General features: G+C 35.6%; 1 protein-coding gene across 2 annotated transcripts; it reads left to right on the forward strand.

Annotated features, from left to right (window-relative positions):
• Nucleotides 1-2,086: 2,086 nt before the first annotated feature.
• Nucleotides 2,087-10,622, forward strand: LOC121419452 (very-long-chain (3R)-3-hydroxyacyl-CoA dehydratase 2-like). Of its 2 annotated transcripts, none has more exons than XM_041613936.1 (6): nucleotides 2,087-2,151; nucleotides 3,809-3,926; nucleotides 4,712-4,819; nucleotides 6,238-6,399; nucleotides 7,290-7,428; nucleotides 8,956-10,622. In XM_041613936.1, exons 2-6 carry the CDS (start codon nucleotides 3,828-3,830, stop codon nucleotides 9,033-9,035), a joined length of 588 nt encoding a protein of 195 aa, XP_041469870.1. In that variant the 5' UTR covers nucleotides 2,087-2,151; nucleotides 3,809-3,827; the 3' UTR covers nucleotides 9,036-10,622. The 2 variants fall into 2 exon arrangements, with proteins under 2 accessions (XP_041469870.1, XP_041469868.1); XM_041613934.1 differs by having other exon boundaries at nucleotides 2,106-2,254.
• Nucleotides 10,623-13,557: the final 2,935 nt, after the last annotated feature.

Here is a 13,557-nt window from a genome sequence, read left to right on the forward strand (position 1 = left end):
GTTTCAATGGGGAAATTGGAACAACTGGTTCCAATTGAAAACCAGTTGCCAACTGGTTCCAGTTAAAACCAGTTGGCCAACTGGAACCAGTTGGCAATTGGTTTCAATTGGTTCCAGTTGTTCCAATTTCCCTATTAAAACCAGTTGAATCCAATTGGAGGCAACTGGTTTCAATTGGTTCCAGTTGAAACCAATTGGAGGCAACTGGTTTCAACTGGAACCAGTTGAAACCAATTGGTTTCCAACTGGATCCAATTGGAACTTCCAGTTGGAATGAACTTAATTAGTTACAAATTAATTAACATTTGCACTATAAATATTGCTCATGCCAACAAAGAAGCAGTGTTATATGTCTGTTAATACCAATGTAAAGGGCATTGATAAAACACAGACTTTCATATGTATACATGTATATGGAAGATCTTCAAATATATGTATTTTTATTTGATGTAATTCGGTAACAGTTAGTGGTGTACTAATTATCTTTTAATCTGTTCTAATTATAATCTTTAACATTTATGAACATGGTTTTCACTGCTAAGTATTCTAAAAACTTATCTGAAAAAAGTGTGGTACTTCAAATTGAAAAAAATTCAATAGATACAATGTAAATTAGGATAAATCTGATAAAACATTAATAAGTGCACACTGGCAAAAAATATGCAAATTAACTGGTTTCAATTGGATCCAGTTGGGTTACTGGAAAATTTCCAATTGGAAACCAATTGGAAATCATTTCCAGTTACCCAACTGGATCCAGTTAGGATTTCCAGTTACCCAACTGGATCCAGTTAGGATTTCCAGTTACCAACTGGTTCCAATTAGAGTTCATTTCCAGTTCATCTCCAGTTGCCCAACTGGTTCCAGTTAGAAATCATTTCCAGTTGCCCAACTGGTTCCATGTTAGAAATCATTTCCAGTTACCCAACTGGTTCCAGTTAGGATTTCCAGTTGCCCAACTGGTTCCAGTTAGGATTTCCAGTTACCCAACTGGTTCCAGTTAGAAATCATTTCCAGTTGGAAGTCATTTCCAGTTACCCAACTGGTTCCAGTTAGGATTTCCAGTTGCCCAACTGGTTCCAGTTGCTTAACTGGTTTCAATTGGTTTCAACTGGAAATTGCTAAATTCCAGTTAAAACCAATTGAAACCAGTTGAAACCAATTGAAACCAATTGAAACCAGTTGGAAATCCAACTGGTTTCAATTGGATTTTGGTCCTGGGAATGTAATAAAAATCAATTAATAATTGATAGGTTGTTAGGCAGCATCTCTTCTTATTTTGTATTTGTGTTTTAGTGTAGTGTCTCAGATTGAGAAGAAAAAACCCCCAATGTTTACTTGTAAATATGACAGTGAAGTTTTGATTACAATATATGGTTCAATTAAAGGAAGACCAGCCAGGATTTGGAGAAAGGGAGACTTTATGCTGTGTTTTCAAATTATTCTTCTTTGTGATTTCATAATCACGTGAATAACCATATAGGTGTCGATCCTGGGGGAATATATTCCATTTCCGAGGGGGGGGGGGGGGCGGGGGAACGGGGCTGTATCATCCCATATACGTATATCCCGTATGCGGTATATATGCACTTGACATGCTTGATGCCGCGATGGATTCGTCCTTACTGATTGTGAAGTTTTGTAATTTAACACAGTATACACCCCCATCTCCAAAGAAAAAGAAATATGGCATGCCAGTGTCATTGACACTGGCATGTAGATGACCATGGACCCGTAAAGTTTTATGATCAAGAAAAAGCAAGAAAATCAAGAAAACGAAAGGGGTGAACGGATGAACTTTATTTTTTTAAAAATATGGCTAAATTCGATCACTTTCACTGGCAGCTTTCTAAAGATAGATTTCGGTGAATTCATTCATCCACATTTTGTACGTGCTTTTCTTTTATTGTGATCCCCTATGTACAGTGTAAAATTTAAATGCTGGCCTTGCAGGTTTTCAAGCCTTAATTGGCTTGGCCTTCAAATTGGGCCAACATTGACCTACGTACGGTATTTGCCCGTAGCTGGCGTTAGATGTTAATCAAAAATTCAGCAGGCCAGGCGCTGGAGCTGAGGTCGATAAGAGGCCGCCGCCGAGCTGAGGTTACCTTATTTTCCAGCAGACCAGCGCAGAGTGAATAGCTGTTAGAGGTATGTCGGCCGAGAACTCAACCCTAAAATCAGCCGGGAAAAACAAGGTTTCTGGCCTAGCAACAGCGTATCTTGTCTTGTACAATGTAGTCCTCTGTGCAGGGTAATGTACCAAATCAAATGTATGAAATTTATTTTCTAAGCAGCTAAATGAATATGTAATTTTAGGAAAACATGTCTCAACTCGGATTAGGTTGTCATCAAAATCAAATTATGAATATCGTGTGCTGTAACCCAGGGAGCCCCGGCCCGCGAAGAGGGTCGGAGACCTGGGCCTATTCATCGCACGAAAGGGTCTTTCCAATGACCGTCTTTCGTGTCTCCCATCTTTTATGATGCGCTGTATTCGGGATATTTCTGAAATATATGATGAAGAAATAAAATTTGTTAGCTAGCAATAGTAGCATTTAAAATCAATTTGTATACAATTTCATCATTCATGATCACATTTTATAACCAAAAATTTTGTTTACTGAAGTGAATACTGTTCTTTATTTTAACGGATGAATGAAATATGTTTGCAGGTAGGCCTAATTTATTTATTTAAAATGCGTTTCACATGGCGCATCATAATAAATGGGCGACACAAAAGACGGTTCTTGACCCTTTCGTGCAATCGGCCCAGGACTAGTCCATGTACTTTAGGCAGACATGGGCGTTCTCTAAAATGGGGTAGAATGGGGTCGCAATAGCACCCCAAATAAAAGGGGGGAAAATAAATTAGGCTCTTACCTTGATTATATGGATGAAGGTCTATCATCATGACACAGAATCCTGACATCGATGCACACACTGGACCCTCAAAAAAAGGGGAGGTATCGACCACTAAAGTGGTAGGTATGCGCCGTGGGCGAATAAAAAAACTGGGGGACTTCGAGCGGGCCTTATTGTGAAATTATTCATAATAAGATCGGGGGGGGGGGGGAGGGAGGGAATGGGCACTTCCATTGACAAGTGGATACCATGCGTGACCATGGAGTCTCGAAAAGCACGTACCCTAAACAAGTATTTTCCATATTCTGAAAATGCACCCCTTAACAACCCTTATTAGCAAGTATTGGAAACAAAACGATACCCTTGGCAAGTATTCTCTGAATTGAACCCCTAAACAATTGCATTGATGTTTTGATTATGTCACAGACATCGATGGTCGTCGGTTTTAATCTTTTCCTCCCACACCTCGCGCAAATCGGTCTCTAAACACATAGTACTTTCAGTTCGAATTTCAGGGCAAATGATTAAGGGTCTTTATGTGGGGGTATTCGTTAAAATGCCATCATAACTTAAGTTTGAAAGTTTATTGATCTGGTTCATGAAACATGGATGGTTAATCAAGCACATGTATCACTTTAATATTGTCTTGCATGAGTCTTGGGTCACGTAATCATCATCACTGGTCATTTTGGGCCAATGAACATATTGCATTATCATATGAATGGTTTGTGTTTTAACAACTTACCAATTCAGCACTGCTGCTTTATTGAATTCCATAATGCAGGCTACATGTAGATTGCCAGAGGCTTTCCACTTGTTTTCTTAGGGAAAAGTGAACTGTTTGTTTTTCTCCCCCCCCCCATCCGTACTCAAGACTGCTTTAAACAAAATATCTTGATACCTGCTTGACTAATTCTTTGCTATGTTACTCTGTATGTATTAGATGGCTGTCTGTAGGTGCAATGGGGGTACGTTACTATCTCCAAGAAGGTACCAATGTGGGTCTCTATGATGCCATTGAACTACCCCTCAAGGCCTTTCAGACAGCTGCCATTCTTGAGGTAAGTCTACTCATATCAAGCTCCCTCAATACCCAATTGCAAGTTATGCAAGGCTCCGCATTTAACTTTTTTTGGTGGTGGTGGCCTGTGCCAGCCAGCAAAACCTTCATATAAAATTTTGTGGTGGCCGATATTCAAGTTAAGTGGCCCGAAAAAATAAAGGAAAACATTGATAATGAATAAAACAAACTTCTAATCTGTATGAAAATCATAGATCATAAGTCAGAAAAAATTGGAACCAGCGGGATTTTTTTCTGACTTATGATTTATGATTTTCATACAGATCGAGCATACTGATCTTATGATTTTCATTACAGATCGAGCATACTGATCTCAAACAAATGCCGAAAATTTGTTAGCCTAGTTCTGGTGACAGAACTTTTACGGTGTCGGCTTCAAAATGCTGGAATGACCTGCCACTAATAATTAGACAGTCCCCATCATTAGCAATCTTCAAAAAGTCATTAAAAACTCATCTCTTTCATACTTTGTAATTTTTTTTTATATATTACATCTTATCAATTCATTGTAAGCGCTTTGGGCCTAATGAGAAAAGCGCAGTACAAATAATAAGTAATAATAATAGGCACACATAATTTAGTGTGTATGATACTAGCATAGATCCCAGGAATTCTTTTGATTTTGAGGTCAAAGTGAAGCCGCCACCTTCCACTTTTCTTGCTTGACCAATAACTACATTTTCTGTGTTACAGGCGGGCATATCATGTGCTCGCCTTAGTAACACTCTTGTTAAGTACATGTGTTTGATTGTCTTCTGAATGCAGGTTGTCCATTGCCTAATTGGAATCGTGCCATCCTCGGCGGTTCTAACTGCATTTCAGGTGACGTCCCGTCTGGTCATTCTGTGGCCTGTCACCCATAGTGTAATAGAGGTAAGATGATTGTAGTGCTCACACCTCTTATGAGATTTCTTTTCATGAGAATTTAAGTACTGGTATTTGATCGATGTGTACATTCTATGTAGGGGAAGGCGGGGTAAGTTGAGCATAGGGGCAAGTTGAGCCACCAGCCCCAGGCCAATAATGAATGAGTCAGACATTGTGGTGGTGTCATGTATTGATGACCCATAGCATAACCCCTAATCCCACCATATTGTTTTCAACTTTGAAACAAAAAGTAGTTTTTTAGAGGGAATAATATGAATTTCAGCCAAAAAAGTAAAAAAGAGTGTGAAATAGATAAGTGCTTTATAAACACACACGTCTTTATATATAATAAAGACATGATAACAACATTATTAGTCCAGGTATGGATCTTTATTCTTGTCATAGTCTTTTATATGATGGATGCATAATAAATGTGTGGATACAAAATTATCACACTAAGTTCAGACTGGGGTAAGTTGAGCCAAACAGCATGGGGCAAGTTGAGCCATGGTAATTCCTATGGTAATGTATCTTAAAAAACAAACCATAAAAATCGATTGAAATGCTGGCTGAAAGGAGCAAATTTACATGACTGCTCTTTTCCTTTTAAAGGATGTTAGTATTTATAGAGAATTAGCAAGTGAAAAGACTTTAAACTAAAAAATTGACATGCTGGTTCTCCCCTCATACATTTTGTACATAGTTTTTGTGGCTCAACTTACCCCAGAAGGTGGCTCAAACTTACCCCATATATGGGGCAAGTTGAGCCATTTGACATCGGTTTTTTCAAAGGTCACGGTGACTTTCAGTGTGGGGATAGAAAGTTATATATAGGTGGAAAATATTTCAGAAGAATTAAATTTCAAGGCAAGGTACTTATTTCGACAAGATTATTAATCATATCAATTCTAACATGCAAAAAGCAAAAACTGTCACAACTTACCCCGCCTTCCCCTACCTACAGATATGACCCAAACATTGTGAAGGCTCACTGTTGATTTTTAATGATTTGAAAAAAAAGTATAGTACCATGATAGCAATATCATATGATATGATGTGGTGCATCATTGTATGGATGTTTACCAATCTTAAGGATTTTGCTTGATGCCAAGCTCTAACAACTTCCTATTTGAGGCTTTTCAGGCTATACATTGTACCGCACATGTGTGGAGCAAAGTCCCACACATTTAGTTTTGAGCCCCTGAAAACTTTAATTATCAGGCTTTTTTCTTGACTATCTAGTGAATAAGAACTGACAGGCATCCCTGATATTAGATATTACTAGACCAATTTAGATCAATTTTAAGCAAAGTATCCCCTAGCCACCATTGCTTGTCATAAACTTTAAATGTTGTAAATCTCAAAAGGTGATGGACCTCCTGTTATTACCTGTTTTTATTTCTTCTAAAAAAAAAAATCTGCAGGTTCAGAATGAGAAGAGTATTATTCTGTATGTAATGGCTTGGACCATTACTGAAGTGATACGCTATGCATTCTATGTCTTTGCCCTGCTCAACCGTCTACCATACGTGCTAATGTGGCTACGATATACCCTCTTCATTGTCCTTTACCCCATTGGTGTAACAGTGAGTATATAATAATGTAGTGTAATCATATGCTTTTTTAATGCCTCACTAATTTAGACATGTAGACATGTGTAAATGTATTATGCAAGTTCTGAATACTGTCTGAAGTCAATTGTATTAGAAATGAATGTACACACAATACACGCTATACCTTCATTTATTTGTATCTACTTGGACTTATATGAAACAACTGTGAATGTACTAATGATAATTACCTACCGTAAATGCAGTCAAACAGTACATGAAGTGGAGAAAATGTGTGTTCATTGTTGCAACGATAGTTTGTACGCATAAGAAACAGAATCTAGTTTTGATTGAAAAGTATGTTTAGATTTGAAATATGTTACTTCAATAAACTGCCTTTGGCATGTTTGTAAACACAAGCTAATCAAATCCAAAACTACTTATGTGCCAATATATAGTTTCTTAAAGAAAGGTACTACTAAAGGAAAGAAAAAAAATTTAAAATATCTTTCAAGTTAAAAATTGTAATGTATATGTTCTTTCCATTGAACAATTTTTTAAAATTAGATCTATAGCCTCAAAACTTCTTAATTATGGCAAGGCAGAATCTAATGTTATACGCTGATTAGCTAATGGTAAATTTGTCATAAGAGTCCTCAATTTTTACAATAAGTCTGTTCAGTTAATTTATTTATTAAAAATTACATTAAAAAACAACACATATTTCATATATCCACACAAGATAGGAAGGCAAAGCCTACAATGTAAGTTATTAACATTAGGATAGACAAACATTTTATTGTTTACATTGCGAAGATGATGCGGGATGAAGTTTTCACGGCACAGACGATTCAAGATGAATTCATGCTTTTTGTAAACAATAACATGACTAGTGAAATAATTGAATTGAATTGAATCTTGTTTAGGGTGAGCTGTGGACTATCTACCTTGCATTACCATACGTGAAGAGCACAGGACTCTATTCTCTAGAGTTACCAAACGACTACAACATTTCCTTTGATTACTACAGCGTCCTTATCTTCCTCATGATTCTCTATATTCCAAGTAAGTTGAATGAATGTCAATGTTTTACAGACATTCAAATGACTGTTAACACAAAATACCTTGTCAAATTTTGGTAAACTTTTAAACTATTTGAGAAAACGTGACTTAGACTTCCTGAAAACTGACCAAAATATTCCTTAAATTCTAAATATACTGCTTTGTAATGAATTAAGAACATGTATTTCACTGATAAATATTTACTTTAAAAATGGAACAATTATTTTTTTTCTCTCTTTATGATATTTAAAAAATGTTTTACCTCTATTGTGGAGGTAATTTTGGATGGGATAAAATACAATAAAAAAAACATTACATTTGTAAATAGAATTTACTTAGAGAAAGAGCCATATAGGCCTCTTTCACAGCAAACTTTAATTTTTAGAAAATATAAGATTTAATATGTATTGTTCCATCCATCCAAAATTACAAAAACATGATTGCTGGAAATGATTTTAATAGATACGACCTCTCTTATCTGGCCTCCCCTTAATCTCTCTATTATCCGGACGCACACGTGCTGAGATTTTTTTCCAATCTAGTAGACTAGTCTTGATAATTGAAGTCTTTATTGAACAGAATTATTACATAGTTTCACTTCATTTTCCATGCAAATGGAATTATTTATTGCTTAAATATACATTTTATATTCATTTCAAAATAGTAAGATATGAATTTGGGAATATTTGGCAAATTTTAAGGTTGTTTTTCAGTGATTTATTTTTCCTTTTTTGAACAAAGGTTTTATGTAACTGCCTCTTTATTTGTTATGTTTAAACATTGTTTGAAATAAATGTAATGACTGAGCCCTAGTATGGCATATAGCACTGGCCATATTTGATTTCAATTTTAATTGATTATTGCCAGCAAAATATCACTGAGTCTGAAAATTCATTATACATTAAGTTCTATTTTAGCTGAGAGCGGGGAAGGTGGAATTGGGTTTTCATCAGTGTTTGTCCATGAAAAGCAGGCATTTGGGTACCACCTTCTTATTTGGTTTAAAGCAATACAGAACAGCATTTTGGTCAATAAATAGCAATCAACTTTTCATAATCAATAATATTTTGGTCATAGTGTGTTATACTATACATATATATTTAGATATGATATGTGAAATTGAATTGGATGGAGGGGCACAAACTAGGAGGTGAAATGGCGACCAGATGGCCGCCGATTATTTCACTTACGATTTTCAGTGAATTTTCGTATTGGAGCATCATGTAACCTCTTGGTGTGCAAAAAAGATTTTTTTTGTCATGTCTATGACGTTTCCATGTCAAGACACTTTAGTTTTAACTTCTTTGTATGCATCTTGAAATGCCTACATTTATCTCTTCACAGGCTCTCTTTTTGTTATCAATCAACATTTAGTAACTGATGAAATTGAGCCATCTGATTAGCAAGAGAAATTTTCTTAAGGAATTCTAGATTCTCATACAGGCTCCAGTGAATCAAGATACAATTGAAAGTATACATGTATATATGGATTTTGATTATTGCTTGCATTTCCATTTTTTTCCCCCGCAGTTTTCCCAAGGCTGTATTCACACATGCTGAGACAGAGGAAGAAAATGCTTGGCGGCGTCCCGGGCACCAAGAGAGATTAACCCCACCCTCACACTTTATTTGTTTTCTACATTTGTAATTTCTGTTGATTCTGATGCAGTTTGAGCTAGAATGAATTCTATGAATAGACCATTGATATCAATAAATAGATATAGCTACAATGCAGATATACCCTGCTATTTTGGGTAATGGGGGCAATTGTAAAATGAAAATATCGGGATATTGTTTTTCTCATTTATATCATTAGTCAGTAGGCCTGGGAGTAAAAATCGATTAATCGAATGGCTTGCCGCCAATCGCTATTCGATGAGCTAAGTTTTCACTTATCAAATGTTCGGCAGGACCCAATTAGACATTTTGGATAACTCGAATACTCGCAAGTAGTAAAAAATGACAAGATAACAATGATAACAATTAATTCTAAAATATCTGATACAGGTTTGGAAATGATGTTACCGAGGCAATTTATAAAAAAGAGAAATAATCAAATGGTAAAAATGATATTGGTCCCATGCTCATTTAATAGTCAGTATTACTTGTAGTAAGGATTTATAATAGTAGAGTACCACATGAAATTATTTCTCACATACAAAGGTTTATAATTTTAGGCAACTCACATTGAATGAGCTCAACTTGCCATGTCTTTATTGATAGTGGATTGAAAAGGTAGAGAGAATTAGAATGAGAGAAAGAGAGGGGTATATTAGAATCCTTTTCACTATATATTGAATATAATGAATACAATTTTTTTTTAAATTAGATCTGCTGGATATTTTCATGAAAGTGCTGTATTCGACTTTTACAGATTACTTAATTGCCAAATTTGCTCATTATTACAGATTCCGGCATTGCCAGTTATTTAATATTTAGAAGGAAATCTGATAGATATGAGATTTTTTGTTTCTGTCAACATAACATTGATGTTATGTGGCCTTTTGCTGTGTACACTATGCAAATTAATGGCTTTAAATGGAAAAATATATAGCAAAGTCAATGTTGGCAGCTATTTTTTTTCATGCATTTGGCTCATTGATCTATAATGCTCAGATAATGAATCTGAAATGCTAATATGAAGAACTTTCTGCCTAAATCTGCAATATTGGATAGAGTGTAATGAATGAAGTTTCCAGGGCTCTTGAGACTATCGGGGGCTAAATCGCCCCGTGCCCCTGTGTTATTTTTTCCTTGCATCACTGTTCTGGGAGGAGGGGAGCTCAACCAAGGATTATTGGATTTGTCAGGGTGCCGATGGGGGTCATCAAGTAAAGTTGTCTACCATTGAGAGTTGCCCTTGACCATCTCAAACAATAATTGCTTGATAGACTCATGGCAGTCATATCATAAGGTGGTTTCAAACCGCCTCGATCACAAGAATCCCTGTTAAATTACGGGAACTTTTTTAGGCTAAAAAATACCCATTAATTATTCCTGCATTCACACCGCCACGAAACATACCTTTCGGGATAAGTTCCTGAAGTTACGAGCATGCGCAGTATGGTCTGTATAAGCAGGCAAGGCGCGAGATTCAAAATCACTAGCCCAGCAGCCACCCACGGCACCCATGCCCAACGAAACGCTGGGTTAAAAGTTCCCGTAAATTGCTTTCACATCGCCCAAATACCTGCGACCTTGGAAAAATCCCGCGAAAGTTCTCGTAATTTCGCCAAGTACCTACTATTTAGCAGGGTTTTTTTTTCGGGGAAATTACGCGTAGTTTGCTTTCACATTACCAAAATACCTGGTATTTTCTGATCGGGGTAAATTTCCTGATCAGAGAATACCTGGAACTGGCGAAATTCAAAGCGGTCTGAAACCACCTATAGACTACCAGATGTGTATTTAGAACTTACAGGGGAAGTTCACCCTGAAGAAAACTTTGTTGCAAAAATAGCAGAAAAAATTGTAAAAAATATTGGTGAAGGTTTGAGGAAAATCCGTTAAAGAGTAAGAAAGTTATTAGAGTTCAAAATTTTGGATTTGTGACGTCATAAACGAGCAGCTGCCCCATGTGTTATCAATATAAAATGTATGAATTTCAAATTTTGTATGGTTCCTGATGACTTAATTTTGTTTTCTTTTCATGATCGGGTGTGAAATGATCTGTCTAGTGATATACAAAAGTTACAGTGGAAACCATTTCCAATTTTCTGAGAAAATGACATTTCATTGATTTTTTACCATTCGCTATGTAGGAATGCTACTCGCATATGATGTCACAAATCAAATAATTGAAATTCTAATAACTTTTTAATTATTTGATGAATTTTTCTCAAACCTTCGGCAATATTTTCAATTATTTTTCTGCTATTTTTACAATAAACTTTCTGTCAGGGTGAACTTCCCCTTTAAAGAACCATTATACCATTAATATTACTACAATAGGCACATGATCCTGAAGACTGCACGCACACACACACATAATCTTTTTTTTTGTATTCACTTTCCTTGTCAATGTATTCAATGGAATGGCAAGTATAACAAAATACTTTTTGTCTGTGTGGTAACAAGATCCTGCAACTCAATAATTTTGGAATATCACTCTTTTTTGTTTGTTCATGAATGGTAAATCTATTAATGCACCACTGTTTTCATGAAGAGGCACAACTGGCCAAAATCATGAAGAAATCCAGAAGTTAATTTTTTATATATTGAACTACACTGTTAAAAGCGCTTTGATCTCACAAAATTTTAGAGTCTAAGCCTCACTTAATTCTGTAACTTTAATACAACTGATGTTAATTCCTTAGCAAAGCAGAATAAGTAGTAAATAATTGATCGTTGAATACTTGTCCATGAAGGCATCCTGTTTTGTGTTCAAAGATGTCTTTATTGGAATTAATGTTATATGTTTAAGCACTTTATTGGAGAGGGTTGTGCCCATATGTATGGGCACATACAGTGCGTCCCACAAAAAACAAAATCCAGATTTAGAGATGAATTATCATAACTTAACCACAAATAGAATAAGACAAATGACGTATCATCGTAAAGCTTCTTCTTTTCCACTTGGTGTAACATAATATATCTCATTCACGCATGAGTGAGATAAAACAATTTTAAAAAAGGATACCAAAAAGTCATTTGTCGGGGGAATCTGAATTTCAAGAAGTTTAAATCCATGTCTGTTAGCCGCCTAAAATGTTCGATGTCTGCTCTTTAATTGGGTTCATCACTTAGATAAAATGGTCAAGAAATGAAATGGTGTTCCTTCAAAACAATGCTTGTATTTCCATAATTTCATGAAACAAACATGTTTCCACCGGTTTACAACCAAAGCTATCACACAGTTAACAAATATGCATGACTGATCGTCAGCAAAATTGAAATTCAGGCACTTTTTTCAAATAAATAGAACTTTCTTATTTCTTGATCATTTTCTGTAATTGAGGTAGCAAATTCAAGAGCAGATATTGAAGTTTTTAAAAATGTGATTTTTTTAAAAACCCAGATATTACCCGCCAAGTGACTTTTTGGTATCCTTTCTTCAAATTGTTTTGATCACTCATGCATGTATGAGGAATAATCAGATGAAAGAGGAGATTCTAAGCTTTACAATGATAGGTCATTTGTCTATTGTAGTGTGATTAAGTTACATGTATGAGAAATAATCGATAATTTCTAGATTTGTGTTTTTTAATAGGATGCACTGTATATTTTTTACTTGAATGCGTCGTGACTGTGTCTCTGGGAAAAATATCACCAATGTTGATAATGTCTTATAATGCACAAAATCCAATCAAATAGGAGTAAAGAAAGAGTGAAAGTGGAGGGAGGGTGAGGATGAATCTGGCCAACTTCGTAGTCAGGAACTAAACCTTGGCCCCGTCTTACGAAGATTTGCAATTGATCCGATCAATCGCAACTATGGAAGGCCAGCAACGTCAAGATCCATCATGTTTTTCAAAATATTTTCTATGATATGATGCATATTCATGCATTGTTATCTTGAAAATTCATTGTGCTTCTCTATGTTTACAAAGGACATTGTGAAAATATCCTGTAGAAAAAATTGTGACACTGATGGAGTTACGATTGATTGGATTGATCATAACTCTTTGTAAGACGGCACAGATTAACAACCTGGATGACTGACTAATTGGAAGGCCTAGATTTTTTACTCTGTTGTATGTTATTCATGCAAGAACGGACAGAAATTTGCAACTTGATATACCTAATGTTCAGACTTGTTGGGATTATGCCCGTTTAGTTGCCAATTTAACTATTGTGTGAGATGTTATGGTGGTTATCAAAACGTTATTTAAGACAATGATTCTGCATGATGTAAATTGAATGAATTATGAAAACTCACATTGTCAGCAGAATCATTGTTGCTTTTAACTAAAACAAACTTTGAGTAATGGCTTTGATATTTTAATGAAAAGTCATTTTATAGTTAAAGAGGAAAGTTGCTTGCCAGGAGTTAATTTTATTATTACATATATTATCAAGTTTGCCGTTGTACTACAAATATATTATCCTTGATTTTTCTTAATGCAATGCAGTTGGCAGTTTCAGGGGTACTTATGAGTGATGGGGGGGGGGAGGGGTCAAAGGAGTTTATTG

This window comes from Lytechinus variegatus, chromosome 1, assembly GCF_018143015.1.
Source record: "Lytechinus variegatus isolate NC3 chromosome 1, Lvar_3.0, whole genome shotgun sequence".
Taxonomy (NCBI): domain Eukaryota; kingdom Metazoa; phylum Echinodermata; class Echinoidea; order Temnopleuroida; family Toxopneustidae; genus Lytechinus; species Lytechinus variegatus.